Source organism: Thunnus albacares, chromosome 19 (assembly GCF_914725855.1).
Source record: "Thunnus albacares chromosome 19, fThuAlb1.1, whole genome shotgun sequence".
Lineage (NCBI taxonomy): Eukaryota > Metazoa > Chordata > Actinopteri > Scombriformes > Scombridae > Thunnus > Thunnus albacares.
The window spans coordinates 26,696,456-26,720,445 of NC_058124.1; the positions used below are offsets into that span (position 1 = coordinate 26,696,456).

The 23,990-nt window shown below is 36.6% G+C and overlaps 1 protein-coding gene across 4 annotated transcripts in view; it reads right to left on the reverse strand.

The window, feature by feature from the left end:
* LOC122969172 (H-2 class I histocompatibility antigen, Q10 alpha chain-like) overlaps nucleotides 1–23,990 on the reverse strand; it is a 223,634-nt gene that overhangs the window by 85,268 nt on the left and 114,376 nt on the right. The window contains exons 1-3 of one of the 4 annotated variants that reach the window (XM_044334724.1): nucleotides 21,518–21,660; nucleotides 7,848–7,903; nucleotides 5,482–5,754 (exon numbers count right to left, since the gene is read on the reverse strand). The exons of 1 other annotated variant lie outside the window; for it this stretch is intronic. In XM_044334724.1, the coding sequence (XP_044190659.1) occupies nucleotides 5,482–5,754; nucleotides 7,848–7,902 (328 nt within the window). In that variant the 5' untranslated portion in view covers nucleotide 7,903; nucleotides 21,518–21,660. Of the gene's footprint in view, nucleotides 1–5,481; nucleotides 5,755–7,847; nucleotides 7,904–18,956; nucleotides 19,248–19,496; nucleotides 19,770–21,517; nucleotides 21,661–23,990 lie in introns of those variants that run through there. 2 more of the 4 variants (XM_044334720.1, XM_044334721.1) reach the window with 2 other exon arrangements.

A 23,990-nucleotide genomic window follows, 5' to 3' on the forward strand; every position in this document is an offset into this window, starting at 1 on the left:
GTCTGAACAACTGCACCTGTCCACTCAGTGGCTCCTAGCCAACCTACAAGAGGCCCTTCCTCCTCCTCTGTCTCAGCTTTTTTCCTTCATCATGCTGCCTCCCTCTGAGTCATTGTTGTAACATTATAAACATCTTTAGCACCAAAATATTTAACATTTCAAACTTTAAAAGAATCCACAGCAGAAAAGTAAAGCACTTACCTATGTCAGGAACTTCAACTGCTGTATCTGTGAATAAACACAAAGTTAACACACAAAAAACAAAATCAGCTAAACTAACTATTGTCAAGTTCATTATACAGAAGTTACAGCCTGGCCAGGACTAACTAAAAGGATTAAGTTGCCGTCAACAAATCAGTGCTTCCTGGACTGCTTTCTATTTATTAATTATACTAACAAGTATTGTGTGATATATCTTATTCCTCTGTGCCGTAGAGCTCTGTTGACCTCTGTGGCTCCGTGGTCAATGAGTCACACCGCTGTACTGGGTGACATGTTCCTTCATCAACATGAACACACTGTCCTTTATTTAGACTCAATCCTGCACACACAGTCCTGCTGCCAGAAATACTCACAACAGTTCAAATGTGGATTCATCCACCGCTGAAAATAGTCCCCAACAAATACACTATTTCCTCTGTTTGTTTGTTAAAAACTACAGTGACAAAATGACTGAGACTTTATTAAAAACATGAAACTAAATATTTCTGATCTACGTCTTCAGTAGGAAGTAACGAGCTTGAAGTTGAGAGCCACAGACAGGGAGGGACGTTGACAAGTATGTAGAGACAGACTCATCACTTTGTTGGTTTTACTTGTTGACAATAAGAAATATATTTAACACCAGTCTGATCCTATAAGCTAAGTAAGTCTGACCAAAGCTGTAACCTTCAAGTAAAAGAGAAGAAATAAAATAGTTACCTTGATGATTGTTGCGTCCACCTCCTCCTGTTAATAAAGACAACATTAACACATTAATGAACAGCTGAACTTATTACTACTCCTAAACTACATAACTGATTCTAAATCTGGAAAAGCCTCTAACTGAAGAACATCATGACTTGGGACAAAACAAACAGCTGGACTTATTTCAATTCCAAACATGCATATCCATTTTTCAATTGAGAAAAATGATTATCTGAAATTAGTAATTTGCAGAACTTGTGGTTTAACTGAGCAGCTTTTAAAGACTCAATTTGTGGTTTTTGTTTTTTTGACCCCAAACATTTTTATGGACAAAGCCCCTGAAGACCAGACAGAAGATATTTTTAATTTTGGGGCAAAGAGATGTTATATTGTGTGCAAAAAACAATCTTTTATACATTTTTTTAGTAGGAACAAGTTATTTAAAAGGTGTGTTTGAGTTTAGGATAGCTACTTAATGCTTCTAGTGCTTCTATAACATGGCCCTCAATTATTCATGGATGTCAAGTCAATGACATGGTCTGAAACTGTTTAGTCCCTCCATTAGATAAATCTATTGTCCTTTAAATTACACAGCGTTAAAATACACAGTTTGAACACTGATTTAATTTGAGGACAATCCCAGAGCAGTAGGACTTCAACTGTATGAAATTCAGAGGTGAAAATAAAACTATCAAATTTTATTCTCTCAGTTTTGAGGCGATGAGAGCAAGTTGCATGATAGAGAAGAACTATATGAATGTATAGTTCATTATATCTTTCCAACATGGTAACAACTTGTGTCCACCTCTGTCTCAGCTTTTTTTAAACTTTAACTCAACTTAAACAGTTAAATCTGGTTTATCCAGACAGGTTCATCATTCCTCCCTCTGAGTCATTGTTGTAACATTATAAACATCCTTAACAACTTGTGTGCAATGTATGAATGTTTTTCACATAATATGCTCAAACAAAATAAATACAACAATCTTTTGGGACTTCAGGGGCTGCACAAATGAAATCTATATGTATAACTGAAGCATTTTACTTTTAGATGAAATATTAGCATTATGTGTTGTTCCACAGATCATATTGAAAACTAGAAACCGACTGTCCTGCTTTGTTTAAAAATAAATAAATGGCGCCACGTTTTGTTTACAACAGCAGTGACGAAGCATTTTGTATTCATTACTGCTCCGATTCGATTTTTCCAACAAAACACATAAAACTGCTTTTTCTGCTCCAAATTATCTCATTTCTGCCTGTTTGGATTTAAATTTCAGTTCAGCCAAATTCTCTAATCGTGACGTAAAAGACTCTGAGGTTCATTTCAGCCGCTGCATCAAGTATAAATATCAGAACTCTGCTAACTGTAATCTCAGTTTGTTCCTCTCACACAGAGCTGCTGGAGACGTTAGCAGGTCTGATAAGAGACGTCGTGCTGCTCAGAGAACCCTGGTTATACAAATAATTTATTCCTTTTCTGAGGCAGTAAACACAACACATGGGCCCGCTGATAACTAACTGTGCTGTATTCAGAGCTTTATGACGGTAACATTAACATGATAAACCGCAGGGCTACAGCTACGTACTGACACTCCCTCACAGACACACACACACCTGAGAGCTTCTCGTAGTAGAAACTTTTACAAAGGGCCATGAATGTGCTTCTAGTGACGGTCAAAGCTCCGGCGGACACAGAGAGTCTGACAGCAGCTGCTCATGGCCGGTTATCTCTGACTACCAGCTCTACATCTGTTCATGCTACACTGAGCGGTGGTCAGTCTTAATCCGCTCTCGTCGACGTCCCCGTACCTCCCGCATCACGCACTACGTAGCCACGAGGCCACGCCCCCTACAGTCATCCTGTGCACATCTTTTAAATATGCTGGGATGGAGGGAGCTAGCAGAGTTTGACTGTGTAGTTACTCTTTAAATCAATTTAAAGACATAAAAAAAACTGTTAAATAAATAGAGCTTTTCAATTGTTTGCTGGAAAACTTGCAGGAATCAGTTTCTTTTCTTAGTAGATCTAGTTTTTTTGAGGAATTAAATGTTTTATGTATTTTCTTTTAAATTATATAAAATAAAATATGGGAAAAAATATATCTCATTCCACTGGTACCTTGTTGTTGAGAAAACACAATTATTATATATATATATTGCACCTACCAATTATCCCTTTTTTATACAACAACACCAGCAATGCAGCATCGATGATGACAAGCAGCACAACCACAACCGCCCCAGCAATAATGCCTACGCTGTTTCCTCCAGGAGGGTCAGGAGGTTTATGATCTAAAACACAGAAAACATTTACATTAGTTTCACATTCAGTTGACTTTTAACATCATTAATATTTAGTTTCATGTGACTCAGTGTTGATGCATGGTACTAAAATGTAGACGTGATAATCAGTGATAATGTGATAAAAGTGATAAGATACAATTTAATGACACAAAATAACATGAAATGTGGAGACTATGTCAAGAGTCAAAAAGGATTCTTACCAAAAAGTCCAAATTTCAAAATTCAAAAAGTTGGTTCTTGCCAGTTAATGTTGTGTTTTTTCTCTTGTAGCTACTAACTGTGATGCTAAAAATGAATGAATCCACTTCATCTTCAATAAAGACAAACATTTAAACACATTTTGAATATAATACTCTCCTCCAGTGAAGAAGTAACTTGACAGTAGGCAGCTTTTGATGCAGACTCTTACTGCATCGCACCCTGAGCTAATACAAAAAGGTCCAATATGAAGCATAAATGATTAAGTAAAGACTATATCTGATTTAATACAACGTGGATCTCATTTTCTTATGTTTGTCTTGGTTATAACCTGTCTGATCATCTGACCATTTTCATTTTTGCCCCAATCAACTTTGTTGAACTGTGACAAATTGTAAATTGAAATAAGAAAGTTTCTTACCCCAAATCTTCTCCACATATACATTGGATGCTCTGTGAGTGACTTCACATCTGTATGAAGCAACGTCACTCCTTAAAATCTCCACACTGTCTCTTCTCTGGTAGGTGTCGTCTTCATTTGGTCGAACGCCTGAGGTCAACAACCCGTCCTCTTTAGTCAGAACACGGCCGTCTCTTTTGATCTCCAGTTTGATGTCTTTTGGGTAGAAACCTGTGGCCAGGCAGGTCAACATGACGTTTGTCTCAGTTTTGGTGTTCGTGGCAAACACGTACACATCTGGCTTTGCTGGAAAGAGAAAATGTTAGGTGAGTTAATGTTTGCAGGGAGGCTACATAGCATTATGCTAAACCACATGTGATACTGTTTGTACCATCCTCATAATAAACTAAACTAATAGAATCTGTTGCTACAACTACTACAACAAATAGTGACAATGATATCTTTAATTATAACAAAAGTATAACACAAAAACATACTGGTGATACTAAACTTAGCAACATAAAAACACTGCTGCTACGACACACTTCATTTCATTATTTCTGCTCTTTTTCCAAACAATTTTCTGAGATTTGAAGATCATGTTTGTTATTATTTGAAACAAGTAGTTCGTGAAAAATAAGGTGTACCAGGAGGCTACAGCAGTTATTTAAATGTGTCAGATACATATTTAATATCTTCTGCTGCTCATCTCACTTTCAGGTTGTTGCAACAGGTTGTAAAATGGAACCGAAACTGAAGTGTTTCTGCCTTCTTTCATGAAGTTATTTTTAACTTTTATTACAAATGTTGAAAGCTGAACCTCAGTGGATTCAAAAGGATTCAGAGTCAATAAAATACTATTGAACCATAATCCTAGTGAAGTGCTGTTTGTTGATGGGAAATGTTGCCACGTCTGGATCTGACAATTTTCCATGACAAATACTAAAATTCAGGAAGAAACAAAAAGCCAGATTTTGTGTGAATACCAATAATATCAAGACCAGTTGATTTCATGTTTGACATTTTAACAACCTGCATAGTAATCCTTCTATTACTAAAGCCACGTCTATAATCTCTAGTAATAATGGATATAAAAATACAGAAATGATTTTCTGTCATACATACAGGCTGCTTTCAGCTGCTTTTTCCCATATGCCATGAACCTGGTCAACCAATCTATACACTTGTTCTCCAGGTAGCCTTTGGTGTATTCTTTTAGGACCTGGACACCATCCCACTTCATCTTGGTCGGGAATGCTATATCAGTGGAGGCAACCCAGACTGCGTTGGTGTCGTCGAAGGACAGGAAGTCTCGTCCGTCATAGTTGTACATGTACACGCCGCGACTAAACATCACACTGCCATCAGGCCTCGTCTCACCCTCACAACCGACCATCCACTGAAGAATATGGACATCTAAAGGGGAGTGACAGTGAAATAAATTACAGAGAATGAGGGCATGGAAAAATGCAGCAAATAATTACAATTGAAACAGTTTCATTGAAGCTAATTAGAAGTTATCACTTGTTGCTGATTTAAGGGGAAAAAAGCAGCTTCATTTTTTCTGGAACATTTATCTTTACTAAAGGTATTACAGTTGTTAATTTCATAGTGTTAATTATTGATTCATCAAAAAGTGATCCCAGTCTGACACATTTCATGAATCTTACCATTGTCGGTCTGATTCATTCGTTTCTTCAGGATGTCGATGCTGTCTTTGAACCACTGCTGCTTGCTCAGGCGGGACTGTGTGCCTTTCTCCCAGTAATCTGCTGGAAGTCGCTCTTTCATCCAGGGCTGCTTGGGAACTTTTTTCTTTAGATCACTGTCATAGTAGTCAATCATCCTGTCGTCCATCAGACCCAAAGCTGTGAACTCGTGGATGCCCGGAAGTCCAACAGGTTTGGAGAAGGCAGTGTAGATGTAAGTGAGGGAATGTTTCTCTGAGAGTCACACAGAGAGAAAGACAGACAGACATGTTTACAGACGAGGCAGATGAGCTCCAGCAGATTTGACTTAATGCTTTGGACTCTTACCAATCTATTTACTGGCATCAATCAGAATATTTAGCCACATGTATGAGGCAACACACTCAGAGAACAACCACCAAACAATAAGTTCAAGGAGATTATAGCATAACATGCATCATTACTATCACAAAGAATAATTTGATTAAATACAAGGGTTTAAATACACGAGGAGAACCAAACAGGGGAAACATCAGTGTTTAAACACAACAAGGAAAAGGTGAAAACAAAGCAGACAATGACCTGGCTAATAAACAGAATAAGGTGGTTGGGGGGGGGGGGGGGCAGAGACACAAGGAACAGAAGCACATGGATACGTAAACAAAACATCAGATGGCAACCAAGGAAATAAACAATCACCCAAAACCATGAAGAGCATGTTTGATACCTTAATTAATATAGTTTGGTTCAAGGTATCAACTTCATATTTTGTGCATTTATTAAATAAAACATGTTCATTCCAGTCGTATGATTGTTTTTATGGTAGACTTTGTCATACATGGGCAATATGTGCTTGAAATATAGGTGTTAAATCATTTTTTCCATTTTTAATGCCTCATAAATCAGAAATTTTAATTTCTTTCAGACATGCACCTAGTTGCTAAGACAGTACTATAACATGGTTATTATATATCAAAATTTAAAAGATCTGATGTGGTTCAGTGTGAAGATATAGTGCTCCAAAGCATGACAAAAAAATGTTTAATTACAATTTTCAGCAAGCCATAACATGAAAAATGTGCCACAATCCCTGAAAATTTCAAGCATCTAACATGAATAGTTCAAAAGTAATGACTTACGGAACTTTGTTATTCTTCAGCAACACTAATTTTTTCCAGGCCATGACAGGGAACAACGCAGCAAATAATTACAGTGAAAACAGTTTAATTTAAGATAATTAGAAGCTAATAGTTTCATTTTTCTTTTCAAGCACAACTGTAAAACTTTCTGTAGTCATCTGCTCTTTTTTCTTTCTTATATGAATCAGTAAATTCTTCTTTTTAAGGTTTTGGACTGTTGGTTGGACAAAACCAACAATCTGAGGAAATCTTGAGCTTTTGGAAAATTGGATGGGCATTTTCTAATGTAATACTCAAAAAATATATATCGCGAAAATAATCGTCAGGTTAATCTATAATTAAAATAATTATCATTTCTATAGTTATGATGATGTCATTGTTTTATCTTTTTAGTATTTCAAACAGAAAAATAAACTCGTGGCCACATTGAAATCATCCTGACATGTTACATAAGCAGGCCATAAGTTACTAACGATTTCCTACGTTTTTGATCAATTTTCTCATGTCTACTTTGATATAATAGGCTTATGGAATAAGAGTACAGTACAAAAAATGAAAAACATCAGAATTAATAGGTTAAACTCAAATAATCAACAGAAATCTGATCGTTACAAAGACATTACAGACACACTTTTAACCGGAGTCACATTAATGTGCTAGCCTATATAAAACTCGTCCTTACCGCTGTTTACCGTCAGTCCCGTCCCCAAAAGAACGAAATACATCTTCACCACAAAGTTGCCTCCATTTTCTTTTCTAAAAGTCTGTTTTGTCCGATGGATCTTCTCTTTTTTCTATTATGTGCCTACTCGTCTCCTCTCTCCTCCGTCCTGATACCTGTGCCCCGGAAATCGATCTCATGGCCTCATGTTCAAAGATTTCTCAATTCCTAAAATGCATCTTGACGAGACGGGAGTAGGAGGAGCTATGAGCGAGGACACACAGGTGTATCTTTTGCGGAAGTTTACTGAAGTCATACTACCGACGACATGTTGTACACGCAGGCGATAAATTACGATTTTCTAAGTAACTTGGTAAATCATTTTTCCCATGTCTGTTTTGATGTAATAGGCCTATGGAATAAGAGAACATTACAAAAGCTGAAAAACTATCATTATGAATAGATTAAACTCAAATAATCACAGAAATCTGATTACTTTCACATTTAACCGGAGTCATATTAATGTGTTATAAAAAAAACTCCCTTACCGCTGTTTACCGTCAGTCCCGTCCCCAAAAGGACGAAAACTGCGATGAAATACATCCAACACCACAAAGTAAACTCTGTGTACGTTTGTAAAAGTCCGTTTTGGCCGAGGGATCTTCTCTTTTTTCTATTATGTGCCTACTCGTCTCCTCTCTCCTCCGTCCTGATACCTGTGCCCCGGAAATCGATCTCATGGCCTCATGCTCAAAGATTTCTCAATTACTAAAACGCATCTCGACGAGACAGGAGTAGGAGGAGCTATGAGCGAGGACACACAGGTGTATCTTTATTTCTCTTCTCCCAACTTTATTGATAACAGTGAAACTCAAACAACACAAGTCTAAAGAACAAAGAGGAAACCGAGTACCAGGGAATTCAGTGATGACATAAAAAAAACATTTTAAAAAAGGGTTGTGCAAGAAGCTTTTTACATTCACTAAAAGCAAACCAATACATATGAAAATAAATAAATAGATAAATAAAGGGGCACAGGTTAATAATTAAGTGATACAGTCGATAATTTTGTATGTTTTAAATTTTGTTTGGGTCTTTGCAGCTTTTCTATTTGTCATCTTGACTATAGAGTTGTAATAGAGGTTAATATCAATTAGAAATAAGGTAAAGTTTGGTTTTCTATTGGTCCACTTCATTTTATGTGTGTGGATTTACCAAAAATTATAAACAGATGGATTAAAAAGCTATCATTTTTGTCCATTGAGTTTTAATTTGAGTTATTTTTAAAATAAATGAAGATATCACTACCAGAAAGCATGACCATCTGACCTGTTTTTCTAGACAGAAAGTTTTACATATCATTCCAAAATGTTTTGTAATACAAACAATGGAAAAATAAGTGAAAACTTTTTTCTTTGTTGAGACCGTAGAAAACACAAGAATAATTAATATTCAGCTTAAACCTTTCCAGAACGTGCAGGATATATTCTATGCAAATTTAAATGACACCTCTTTCATTTCATTGTTAATACATTATTTGTCTGATATTCTCCATGATTAGTAGATAGTGAATGACCTTGGTGTATTCTGACTTCTTACCTGCCTTTCTTAGAGGCAAGTTATTTTTGACATTTCTGATAAAATAATAATAATCTTTATTTTTAAAGAACTTTTCAAAATCCACGTTCACAAAGGCAGCAAAATAAAAACAGACAAATTATAAAATCATTAATAAAAAAATAAATAAATAAAATGATAAAAACAGTGTTGGATTAAAAAAAGACCATTTGAAAAGAAATAAATACAGAACTAAATACAGTAAAATCAGGAAAGGCTCCAACTCCCTCCAAATGCTCTGACCCCCCCCCCAAAAAATTTACTTAAAGTATCAAAAGTACAAGTATATTCATAATTCAAAATGGTCACACATACTGTATTAACAGCACTGTGCAAATGTTTTAGGCACCTTAGATGTTTAGGTTCTTATCCATAATGCAGTACTATCAGGGAGACGTACTCCAAACATCCAGCCAGAGTCATAAAGAACTATCTTCAGCTAAAGAAGAACAAGGAGTCCTGCAACAGATGGTCTGGACCCCACAGAGCCCTGATCTCAACATCATGGAGTCAATCTAAATGAAAGTTTAAACAACTAAAATTAAATCAATCCAAATTCAGTTTAAAATACTCTGAGTGAAAAGACTCAAAAGATTCTGTTAAAACACCAACGGAGCCAGTACATTTCATGACATTTCAACGGGAATTTGTCATTTGAACAGTAAACTTTCACTTTAATGTCTTTCCTAAATTGTTAACATATGGATTCAAAATGAAAAATTTATGACAAACTTTTTAGACAAAAGCTGTAAATGTAAATTTTATATTTGTTATATTTGTTATCATCAAGCAAATTAATCTGGTTATTGCACTTCTACAGTGATGTAGATTTTATGACTGAACAGAGATTTGTTAGATGACAAACTGATACTTGTTTGATAGAAATATGTATTCAAGCAGATAAAACATTTAAACAATGTTGTCATCATCAATACTACACTTTTTACCACAAGTCATTCTAAAAAGAAAATAAATCAGGTCAACATTTGGATTATAACACATTCACATCAGAGTCTGAAAAAGGGAAAAGCACACAAAATGTATAAAAACAGAAAATATCTCACATGTGAATAAAGCAGACTAATATTTCATTAATAATGATTGTATTTAGAAAATCAACCAGGTTGAACCAGGTTTAAACAGCAGTGGATTTGATTTCATTTAATATAATATAGGATTTAAAAAGTGATCAAGTGAGCATTAAACATTACAATTCTGTCCAATTCTTGCCCAGTATAGCTGCAAAACTGTACAGTTCTTCACATAATCAGTAACAATTATACAAATGTCCAAAAAAAAATACAGTTATCTTGTATTTTTGGAGAGAAAGCATGTTGTTAATGTTGACCTTTCTCTAAAGATCGAGAACACAAACCAGACAGCTTTATACCAGCAAAGTTAAAGACAGTCAGGTCCCTAAATGGACACTTCAACAAACGTTACACCTTCTTACAAACAAGAAGGGTCATAGGATGATGTCACAGAGACCTGATGGTCAGTCAATAACTTCAAACAAGGACATCCTTCAAATTTAGCTCAACTAGGTACCTGATGACCCACAGTTTGTAAAACAGTAGGATTAAGACAAAGATATCTGTAGATAAACCCCAGAGGTCAGCAAACAACCCTCAGATACAAACAAGTTCAAGAGTTCAACTAACCTAGGAGGTAGAATTTCTTATTTCACAGTGTCACAGTGATGTTACATCACATTGAATAGAGAACAAACACTGACCCTTTAGTTTAAAAACATGTGTAACATATATAATATATACAAGAAATACATTAAATGATAACCACTATTTAAATCTCTCTCACAAGTGTAATACTAACAAGTTGTTTTACTAAATTTACAAGCATGAATTTTTTGCTCAACACCTCATAACTCTGACTTTATTTCATGATCTGTCTTCAGGCTTTTCAAAACGTCTCATCAAATCCAGCTGTTACTGATTCTAGACAAATTTGACAAAGATTTTGTTTGAAATACGATATCAACAGATCCAAAAGAGCTACTTCAGGTAAAAACACTTATTCTTACCCTCTTGCATAAATCTACTGTAGCATTTAACATTTGCTTCAGTAACTGTGATTAATGATCTCTAAACTTCAATATTTTCAGATTTCAAAGAGATTCCTTTTAAAAGTTAAACGTCACATTTGTTTCATTTCTTACAGGTCACACTTTTCTAATCACCTTCCTGAGTCTCCACTTGACGTTCCAGGATCTCTTACCCCCGATCACAAGTAACTTGCCTCAGTAATGTGAAACAATAGTGTTTCTTTCACCATGACTTTGAGCTTCAGCTTAAAGAGACATGGAAGAATTTTTTCACCCATTTTAGGCAATCAATGGAAGAAAACTACAAAGAGAGAATATGTGAAATCTGTTGGAACATTATTCCAGAGTAATCAGGACTCCTCAAACTATCACACTTACTAAAGTTCTCATCATCATCAAATTATCAATTAATTTGGAAAACTCTTTAAAGAGGCTCTCTGGCTCTCTTTGGTTCTTCTGGTTTTTCAAACTCCCCTTTTTACTTTATATCCCCTGTCCAGTAGTAATGCATTTTTTTATCTGGCGAGTTGGTTCCTCTCAGACTTAAGGAGAGACTGACCGGGGCCATCAGAGTCGTTGTCTTGAGCTGTTGTCTGCAAGAATGAGCAGATGTGTTACTTTCTATACATGAACTAATGCTGCTTTTCTATGTATCTTGTGAGGCCAAGATGCATTTTTGGTATTAACTTTTCGTTTATCCAAATTACATACCATATTTTCTCAGTTACCTCTAGTAATATCTAGTCATGAAGATAGTATGTGAAGTTTTGGTAATTTGGGTGTAACTCCTTTAAACATTTAATTTATCTCTTGCTGCCACTTGAAGCTGTCAAAGCATGAACCTGTGTGGTGCAGATTTCAATCAATCAACAGAAGATATTTACCATAGGCACTAGACCAACCAGAGTCACCACTGTTGAGAGGCCCATCAGACCCATTTTTTTAAACTGAGGAAAGTGTGAAGTTCATGATTCAGAGTTTACAGACAGGGCTGCCTTAACTAATGATTTGACTTACTGACCATCTTCTCTTAATATGAGTCCATGTGTCTGATAAAACGTGGAGCTTTTCTGTCTCTACATCCTCTTTGATTTTTTTTTTAATGATCAGAATTGTTTGGTCTTTGGTTGGTTTGGTTTGACTGATACCAGAATAGACTTCTGAAGGTGAACAGGTAATGTATGGCAGAGGCCCATGTCCAGAAGGTCTGCCTCAGGTTGGTGATCTCTCTATATGAAGCAAAGTATCTCTGTCTGTCTGTGTCTGCGTGTGTAAATACATATATACATATATACATACATATACACACACACACACACACACACACACACACATATATATATATGTATTTGTAACTTAGCCTTGGTAATCGAGCGCAGTCCTGGGAACAGCTGAAATACTGCACAGAACCCTCAAACTCCCAGGCCTCTGGTAGAGGACCCAAGCTTGAGGAAGACACACCACCACCCCCCCATGTGTGTGTTTTTATATATATTTTATATATACTTTTATATATATATATATATATATATATATATATATATAAAAGTTTGTCTTTTGCCTATCTCGAAATATATAAATATACCTAAGAGACTTAAGCTCTACCATTGAACTGTGTACTGTGAAACTATGTGAAACTTGGTATGTATGTTCAAGACTTAGTGCTGGATGTCTCAGGCACGTTCAGAAATATATAAGAATACCTCATAAACAATGATGCTTCTAGCACCACTCTGCCATTGCAACCCACATTGTGGTCGGAGATGGGACTCAGCCCGTAGTGATAAGAACTACCATAGAGAATGAATTGAAAAAGTTTATAGAGTTAAGCTCTATTCCCATTCCTCAAACGCGGGAACTTTGTTTGTATGTCAAAGACATAGCGCAGGATGTCTCAAGCACCTTTTGAACGGTTACTACAGTTCATCCAATCAACTTCAGCTCAACTCAAAATTGTAGTTTCAAGATATTCTGCATGTGAGGCATTAAGGGAGCATCTGTAAATTATAGCGATTCAGTAAATTAAATAGTTTCAATCCAGGCAGAAACTTCACCAGTGAGACTAAACTGAGGTTGAACCGTAGAAGTAACTGCATATATATGTATCAATTGACAGTCATATCAATTAAAACAACATGGACTTAATAAATGAAAGAGGTACTGCACACTAAAACATGTTTTTTGAGCTGTAAACTGAATTATATGACTGAATTATGATGAAACACATCAATGCTGGTGTTAATATTGACATTGAGACCAAATTTATAAAAATCTGCATTTCATGGGTTGAAAATTGCTCAACCTGTCATCTACTGTTTGAAATCAGCCTTGAAAAGGCGGGCCAATGTCGACCGTTTGGGAGGTCTCTATTTCATGAAATTTATGTAAATGGTAGAATGGTAACAGCCACCTCCCCCAGCCCTGCACCTTTTTTCAAATATATGCTGATTGAGATAAACAGATTTAACTTCAGCAGCTAACATCAGCTACAGCAGTGCTGGTCCGATGGAGGGAGTCTCTCCATCTGTGACTGTCTGTGGGAGCAAAAGCTGCTGGCAGCCACAAAAACAACAGAAATCCTCCATGCATCTCACCTTGCAGCTCTTCAACTCTCCGGCTAGATAAAATCTTGTTTAAAAACATTAAATTGCAGTGTAACCTGAGCTCCGCCAAAACTGTCTGTCCTGGTAATGTATGGCAGAGGCTCGTGTCCAGAAGGTCTGCCTCAGGTTGGTGATTTATGTCTGAACAACTGCACCTGTCCACTCAGTGGCTCCTAGCCAACCTACAAGAGGCCCTTCCTCCTCCTCTGTCTCAGCTTTTTTTACACTTGAATTTATTAATAAAGTTAAATCTGGTTTATTCAGACATTTGGGATTCCTTCATCATGCTGCCTCTCTCTGAGTCATTGTTGTAACATTATAAACATCCTTAGCACCAAAACATTTAACATTTCAAACTTCAAAGAATCCAAAGCAGAAAAGTAAAGCACTTACCTTGGGCAGGAACGACAACAACGGCAATATCTGTGAATAAACACAAAGTTAACACACACACAAAAAAAAACCAGCTAAACTAACTATTGCCAAGTTCATTGTACAGAAGTTACAGCCTGGCCAGGACTAACTAAAAGGATTAAGTTGGTATGAAAACAGCAAAATCAACAAACTGATCAAACTGAAAAGCATGAACCTGCGTGATGCAGCTTTCAATCAGTCAACCAAAGATACTTACATGAGGATTCAGTGCTAGAACTACGGCTTCTGGGAGATGATTTGGACCCTGTGAAGAAAAGAAAATACATCAAGGTTTGTGTTAACGTGTTTGGGAACCTGCTTATATCCTATCAGTGCTTCCTGGACTGCTTTCTATTTATTAATTATACTAACAAGTATTGTGTGATATATCTTATTCCTCTGTGCCGTAGAGCTCTGTTGACCTCTGTGGCTCCGTGGTCAATGAGTCACACCGCTGTACTGGGTGACATGTTCCTTCATCAACATGAACACACTGTCCTTTATTTTGACTCAATCCTGCACACACAGTCCTGCTGCCAGAAATACTCACAACAGTTCAAATGTGGATTCATCCACCGCTGAAAATAGTCCCCAACAAATACACTATTTCCTCTGTTTGTTTGTTAAAAACTACAGTGACAAAATGACTGAGACTTTATTAAAAACATGAAACTAAATATTTCTGATCTACGTCTTCAGTAAGAAGTAACGAGCTTGAAGTTGAGAGCCACAGACAGGGAGGGACGTTGACAAGTATGTAGAGACAGACTCATCACTTTGTTGGTTTTACTTGTTGACAATAAGAAATATATTTAACACCAGTCTGATCCTATAAGCTGAGTAACTGGCCCAACATGTGGTTTAACTGATCAGCTTTTAAAGAATCAATTTGTAATTTTGTTTTTTGACCCCAAACATTTTTATGGACAAAGCCCCTGAAGACCAGACAGAAGATATTTTTTATTTTGGGGTAAAAAGATGTTATATTGTGTGCAAAAAACAATCATGGTCTGAAACTGTTTAGTCCCTCCATTAGATAAATCTATTGTCCTTTAAATTACACAGCGTTAAAATACACAGTTTGAACACTGATTTAATTTGAGGACAATCCCAGAGCAGTAGGACTTCAACTGTATGAAATTAAGAGGTGAAAATAAAAACTTTATCTAATTTTATTCTCTCAGTTTTGAGGTGATGAGAGCAAGTTGCATGATAGAGAAGAACTATATGAATGTATAGTTCATTATATCTCTCCAACATGGTAACAACTTGTGACATAATAAATCTATTTAAAAACACCAAATGCAAATGTTGTGTTTCAGTGGCTTTTCTTTTCCTAACATGTCATGATGTCCATGATCATTAAATAATAGACCTTTGCACCAGATAACCAACAATGATTTAACACCCTTTCACCTTCCTGACTTATAGCAGAAGAGACTGTAATATCTGTCTAATCTTGGTGTAAATACAGTCTATGTAAGAGATAAAACCCGACAGGTTGTATGTTCCATGATTGTAATGGACGGCACAAACACTAAGAACCATCAGTATCCCTCTAATACCATGACCACTTGGGTTTGTTTTTACAATCTGCAGCGTGAATCAGTTCAATTTTAAGTTCTGGGTCATTTTTGACTGAATTCAGTAACTATGGCACCACATTTTTATTTACAACAGCAATGATGAAGAATTTTGAATTCATTACTGCTCTGATTCTATTTTTCCAACAAAACACATATATTGTGTGTAAAAACTACTTATTTCGCTCCAAATTATCTCATTTCTGTCTGTTTGGATTCAAAGTTCAGTTCAGCCAAATTCTCTTATCGTGACGTAAAAGACTCTGAGGTTCATTTCAGCTGCAGCATCAAGTATAAATATCAGAACTCTGCTAACTGTAGCCTCAGTTTGTTCCTCTCACACAGAGCTGCTGGAGACGTTAGCAGGTCTGATAAGAGACGTCGTGCTGCTCAGAGAACCCTGGTTATACAAATAATTTATTCCTTTTCTGAGGCAGTAAACACAACACATGGGCCCGCTGATAACTAACTGTGCTGTATTAAAAGCTGTATGATGTATGTATTATGTGCTGTATTATAAAGACAGTCAGACTGATGACGGTAACATTAACATGATCAACCGCAGGGCTACAGCTACGTACTGACACTCCCTCACAGACACACACACACCTGAGAGCTTCTCGTAGTAGAAACTTTTACAAAGGGCCATGAATGTGCTTCTAGTGACGGTCAAAGCTCCGGCGGACACAGAGAGTCTGACAGCAGCTGCTCATGGCCGGTTATCTCTGACTACCAGCTCTACATCTGTTCATGCTACACTGAGCGGTGGTCAGTCTTAATCCACTCTCCTCAACGTCCCCGTACCTCCCGCATCACGCACTACGTAGCCACGAGGCCACGCCCCCTACAGTCATCCTGTGCACATCTTTTAAATATGCTGGGATGGAGGGAGCTAGCAGAGTTTGACTGTGTAGTTACTCTTTAAATCAATTTAAAGACATAAAAAACAACTGTTAAGTAAATAGAGCTTTTCAATTGTTTGCTTGCTTGAAAACTTGCAGGAATCAGTTTCTTTTCTTAATTTAGTTTTTTTGAGGAATTAAATGTTTTATGTATTTACTTTTAAAAGGATATTGAATAAAATATGGGAAAAAACATATCACACTCCACTGGTACCTTGTTGAGAAAACACAATGATTATATATTGCACCTACCAATTATCCCTTTTTTATACAACAACACCAGCAGCACTGCAGCATCGATGATGACAAGGAGCACAACCACAATCGCCCCAGCAATAATGCCTACGTTGTTTCCTCCAGGAGGGTCAGGAAGTTTCCCATCTAAAACACAGAAAACATTTACATTTGTTTCATATTCAGTTGACTTTTAACATCATTAATATTTAGTTTCATGTGACTCAGTGTTGATGCATGGTACTAAAATGTAGACGTGATAATCAGTGATAATGTGATAAAAGTGATAAGATACAATTTAATGACACAAAATAACATGAAATGTGGAGACTATGTCAAGAGTCAAAAAGGATTCTTACCAAAAAGGCCAAAATTTCAAACTTCAAAAAGTTGGTTCTTGCCAGTTAATGTTGTGTTTTTTCTCTTGTAGCTACTAACTGTGATGCTAAAAATGAATGAATCCACCTCATCTTCAATAAAGACAAATATTTAAACACATTTTGAATATAATACTCTCCTCCAGTGAAGAAGTAACTTGACAGTAGGCAGCTTTTGATGCAGACTCTTACTGCATCGCACCCTGAGCTAATACAAAAAGGTCCAATATGAAGCATAACTGATTAAGTAAAGACTATATCTGATTTAATACAACGTGGATCTCATTTTCTTATGTTTGTCTTGGTTATAACCTGTCTGATCATCTGATCATTTGCATTTTTGCCCCAAACAACTTTGTTGAACTGTGATAAATTGTAAATTGAAATAAGAAAGTTTCTTACCCCAAACCTTCTCCACATATACATTGGTTGTTCTGTGAGTGACTTCACATCTGTATGAAGCAACGTCACTCCTTAAAATCTCCACACTGTCTCTTCTCTGGTAGGTGTTGTCTTCATTTGGTCGAACACCTGAGGTCAACAACCCGTCCTCTTTAGTGCGAACACGGCCGTCTCTTTTGATCTCCAGGGTGATGTCTTTTAGGAAGAAACCTGTGGCCAGGCAGGTAAACTTGACATTTGTCTCAGTTTTGGTGTTCGTAGCAAACACGTACACATCTGGCGGAGCTGGAAAGAGAAAACGTTAGGTGAGTTCATGTTTACAGGGAGGCTACATAGCATTATGCTAAACCACATGTGATACTGTTTGTACCATCCTCATAATAAACTAAACTAATAGAATCTGTTGCTACAACTACTACAACAAATAGTGACAATGATATCTTTAATTATAACAAAAGTATAACACAAAAACATACTGGTGATACTAAACTTAGCAACATAAAAACACTGCTGCTACGACACACACTTCATTTCATTATTTCTGCTCTTTTTCAAACAATTTTCTGAGATTTGAAGATCATGTTTGTTATTGAATATGGTGTTTACGAGGGTTGGGTTCCAATAGCCGGTTCTCTTTGTATTTGGTTCCATGATGGCAAAGTACCGGATTTGTTGAGCTCCAGGGTTAATTTCTTTTATTAGCAAAGACTGGTGTACAGAGCAGACGGGGAACAGTTTTCTAATTTACAGTATATACTGTAGCTGACACTGTCCGTCTTCTATCAGCTGTAGCCAATGAATGTTAACGCCTTGAGTAACTTGACATATTGACAGTTAAATCAGCTTCAGTTGTCAAAATCTCCCGCTCAAACTTTAATTTATATCACATTAATTATTTAAGCTAATCAATTTAATAGTTCAGAATCAGGACTTCCAGTATTTGAAACAAGTAGCTTGTGAAAAATAAGGTGTACAAGTGGGTTATAGCAGTTATTTAAATGTGTCAGATACATATTTAATCAATATTTAATATCTTCTGCTGCTCATCTCACTTTCAGGTTGTTGCAACAGGTTGTAAAATGGAACCGAAACTGAAGTGTTTCTGCCTTCTTTCATGAAGTTATTTTTAACTTTTATTACAAATGTTGAAAGCTGAACCTCAGTGGATTCAAAAGGATTCAGAGTCAATAAAATACTATTGAACCATAATCCTAGTGAAGTGCTGTTTGTTGATGGGAAATGTTGCCACATCTGGACCTGACAATTTTCCATCACAAATACTAAAATTCAGGAAAACAAAAAAAGCCAGATTTTGTGTGAATACCAATAATATCAAGACCAGCTAATTTCATGTTTGACATTTTAACAAACTGCATAATAATCCTTCTATTACTAAAGCCACGTCTATAATCTCTAGTAATAATGGATATAAAAATACAGAAATGATTTTCTGTCATACATACAGGCTGCTTGCAGCTGCTTTTGTCCGTATGTCATGAACTTGTTCAACCAATCTATACAGTCGTTCTCCAGGTAGCCTTTGGTGTATTCTGTTAGTCCCTGTTCATCATCCCACTTTCTCTTGGTCGGGACTGCTGTCTTACTGGAGGCAACCCAGACTGCATTGGTGTCGTCGAAGGACAGGAAGTCTCGTCCATCATAGTTGTACATGTACACGCCACGGCGAAACACCACACTGCCATCAGACCCTGTCTCACCCTCACAGCCGTGCATCCACTGTAGAATATGGACATCTAAAGGGGAGTGACAATGACATAAATTACAGAGAATGAGGGCATGGAAAAATGCAGGAAATAATTACAATTAAAACAATTTAATTGAAGCTAATTAGAAATTATCACTTGTTCCTGATTTAAGGAAAACAGCTTCATTTTTGCTGGAACATTTATCTTTACTAAAGGTATTACAGTTGTTAATTTCATAGTGTTAATTATTGATTCATCAAAAAGTGATCCCAGTCTGACACAGTTCATGGATCTTACCATCATCAGTCTGATTCATTCGTTTCTTCAGGATGTCGATGTTGACTTTGAACCACTGCTGCTTGCTCAGGCGGGACTGTGTGCCTTTCTCCCAGTAATCTGCTGGAAGTCGCTCTTTCATCCAGGGCTGCTTGGGAACTATTTTCTTTAGATCACTGTCATAGTAGTCGATCATCCTGTCGTCCAGCAGACCCATAGCTGTGAACTCGTGGATGCCCGGAAGTCCAACAGGTTTGGAGAAGGCAGTGTAGATGTAAGTGAGGGAATGTTTCTCTGAGAGTCACACAGAGAGAAAGACAGACAGACATGTTTACAGACGAGGCAGATGAGCTCCAGCAGATTTGACTTAATGCTTTGGACTCTTACCAATCTATTTACTGGCATCGATCAGAATATTTAGCCACATGTATAAGCCAAACAATACGTTCAGGAGATTACAGCATATACATCATTATTATAACAAAGAATAATTAGATTAAAATGGAAATTATCAGCCCCCCTATGGCTTGTTGACCTGATGTTTGAACACACAGAAAATAAAAGTTTGCACTAAGAGCCTCCAACAAACTTTATTCAACTTGGGGTCCTGTGATCCAGAACTTTTATAATCTTTAAAGTCTTCCCAACAGTACTAGATGGGAATTTTTATTAATAATTTTCTTTATTTTGTATATTATTTACGTTTTGCATCATTGTGTTTTGAAATTTACTGGCTAACAGTTTTATTTTAAAGATATACTGTATATCTTAATATATTTTTATTTTTTCAATAAAAACCTTCTGCATCAGGCAGATAATTCATTAAACCCTGAGGGGGAAAAGTAGTAAAATAGTGTAAATCTATGATGATTAGTCAGTTAATTGATTAATCAATCAACAGAAAATTAATTGGTAACTATTTTAATTTACTTTTCGTGCATAAAGGGTGCGTTTCTCTTGCACTTTATGCACGTTACACAACCTGCATAGACAACCGCATTGATTAAAACTTAAATGTATTTTTCCCTTCAGACAGAAATACATAACTGTAACTAGTCCTGCCCCAGAACAAAGATTTTCCTTGTTGAATAGGAGTTATTAGTTCAAGTCATTAGTCGACTAGTTGACGCACATTTATGAAATTAATTTCATGATTTAAATATATATTTTGGGGGCATCATAAAGAGGTTTGTTAGTGCAGTTAAATCCTCATATCCCTCAACTGTATTGGTAAAAATCCAGCATACAGCCGAGTGAGAAAAGAAGCAAGAACAAGGAAATAAAACGGTTGTTTATGAGCCAATTACGGTTACGCATCATGTCAATAATATCTTAACAATGTTGTCTGCTCACCTCAGTGACACACACACACACACACACACACACCAACCTGTTTCTCTTTATCACAACAGTTCCACCTTCACCTGCCTACTTGTAACTCCCAAAATGTGACTTCATAGCATTTCCAGAACAATAAAATCCACCAATAATTAACAGATCAATCTAATTAGCCAAGTACCAATTATTTTAATACATTTAATAAAAATGTTTAATGCAGAGAAAACATTTCTTCTAATTGATGTGATTTAAATGTATTTGTTTTCCTCATTTTTCATTTTAGAAGTGAATATGCAGTGAATAATCATGTCTACTATTATCTTTCTGATACCAATGATAGTCGAAATAAACAGATGAACAGCTCACACACTGCAGGGCTCCAAAGTCCACTTATAATTTATTGCACCATGGTGACTTAAACAGACTCCACTGTGTCTGATTAAGAGCAGTAGTGCTCGAAACGTCACCTTGGTACAATAAATTATAAGTGGACTTTGGATCCCTGCAGTGTTTGACCTGTTTATCTGCGTATTTCGACATTCACTCACTTTCAGCCCAGCACCTGCCCTCTTCCACTTAGATGTGCGCACATACTCCTATCTTGTTGAAACCAAGGACAGACCTGCTATAACAAACTATACTTTCTTTAATTTATTTCACTTTATTTGTAGATTGATGTTGTTTACAGCTGCAACTATTGAATCTTCACCACAAAGTAGACTCCGTTTACGTTTCTAAAACTCAGTTTTATCCGAGTGTTGGACGGTGTTTGAGGGCGTCTTGACGGCGCGTCGACGAACTGCTGCTATTTCCTGTTTCTCTGGTCTTTCTGCTCTACATGGTGCATTCAGGTGCTGCTCGTAAAGTCGGGACATCATGCTGCGTACAAGTCACGCCCAAGTTTCCTACTTTTAGCACTTTTTGCTTCATGGGATCATTTCGTTTAGATAACTGTTAAAGATTAAAAAAAAAAAAAACAGTCAGGAGCCAAAATCAACAGTGAAACTTATTTTTCTTGCTGTAATCTTTCCTCATGTTCATACTAACCATTATCATTACAGTCTTTTTAGTACCAAAGTTCCTCTTTTTGTTACTATACTTCAGCTCAACAGGGAAAAACTGTCCAAAGAAACACAGAGGGAATTTGATGCTATAAATACTGTAAATGTGTCAGATACCCACTTGATATGACTCTAACTCAGACTGATGAAGCCTCATATAAGCTTCACATCAACTTTTATTTATTTATTTTATTCACTGAAAGTGCATTTAAAGGGGATCTTTTAATAACCAGTATGAACAGGAAGAGTGATTACAGTGAGGAAAACCTCTTCCAGTGGTCAGTGGACTGTTGTTTTAAGACACGCTTGAAAAACTGTGAATCTGTCCTTTAAGGCCGTCCTCAACTAACTAATTTAATCATGAGATGAGATGTGACATAAACTGGAGGGCTGAAAACCTCTGATAAACAGTTTCTTACAAATACTTCTGCACAAAATGCTTCTTTGCAGATTCTGTATATTTTTTGTAGCCACCAATTGCATCAATCTATCTACTAAAGGAAGGAATCTCTGTCTGTATGTCCTTCTTGAACTGTTCATCCGGTCAACTCCATACTTGGTGGGTGCATTGCTGGGGAACAAAGGGCCGACTTTGTGCAAGTTGGACACATAGCACAATTAACATTAATAAACTTAAACTCTGAATAAACAAGCGATCAGCTCTGCAGCAGCCGGGCGGGTCTTCTGGGCTCTGTGACTGCATGTCACGATCAGAGCTGTCGACCCTGCCATGAGAGTGATGAGGGGACGACATCTCTCTTCATTTGATAACATTAAAAGTTAAGCTTTGTTCTGGGTTTCCTGACTCATTTAAAAAAAGATGAGAAATAGAGAGAGAGAGAGGGGGGGTTGATGAAGTGACAAAGAGACAGGCTGGAAAGCTTTCTCTGAAAGAGAGACAGAAATACCATGTTATTTCCTGATTGTTTCATGGCAGTGATGTTCTAAAGCACAAATAAACAACCATCAAACACTAAACAGGTGACTTACTGAGGAGACAGACGTTCTTTTGGTGCAATTTGGACACACAACACGTTTAATATTGATAAGGTTTGATTAAACAAGTGAACAGCTTCCTCTAAAGAAATGACTCAAAACAATCGATTATCAAAATAGTTGGCAACCAATTTAATAGTTGGCAGCTAATCAATGCATCCACTAATCATAGCAGCTCTAATTATAAACAGCTTGACTTTGTGATGTAAACAGGAATAATGAAACTTTTTATGGCTTTCTATGATTTTTACATTTGGGCTGATCATGTTAAGACGTTTTAATGTTTCCTTTTATGTCTCACACCGCTGTCAGAAATATCACTGGGAAACAACATGACGCAGTAATGAAGTAAGTTAGCTAACGTTTTTACAACTGACTACTGCAGGTAATGTTAACCAACACTCATTAATCGTACTGAACGGTCATATTTTTGGATTTAGATATACTAGAGGCCAAAAACAGGTGAGAGAAGCAGCATGTTGTTAACGTTAGATCAAACAGGTAACTAGTGATCGGTACATTTCACCTGTCTGAGAAAGACGTTACAAGTAACATTGTTAACACTGTGCTACATTACAGAGAAACACAAAACCATAATAATGAGCCTTTAAAAAATCAAATCTACAAGCGCACGCACAAAGCAATATGACTCGATTCAGGCTGGTGGCGAGTACAGTGTGGGAAGTTGTCATGACAACGGTAAACTCTTGCTTCATAAACTCTCAATTTTGAGTGCAAAACTTTCACCAAAACTTTGCAAATGCTTTTATTATATGTTGTTGGTAAATGACCATGGTATAAGTCAGATAATCAACTTGTAGGTGTAGGTTTTAAAGCACTTGGCAGAAAGGTGGTTCTTCACTTCCATAACATGCTTGAACCCTTAAACAGGCAACGTGCACCAGGAGATACACATTCTTTAACATAATGTTGGGGGCTTATTTAAAGGTTTTCACCCAATCAAGTTATCATTTATCAAAAGTTTTATCTGGTATTGGTATCTAGGTCGCATGACTTTGTTCAGGTTATCTGTCATTTTTTAGTCAGCCTGATCAGAAATGTTCATGGCCGCCAGTGGTGCAGGACATGCTTACCAGGTGGTAAGTAATTATATATTAAT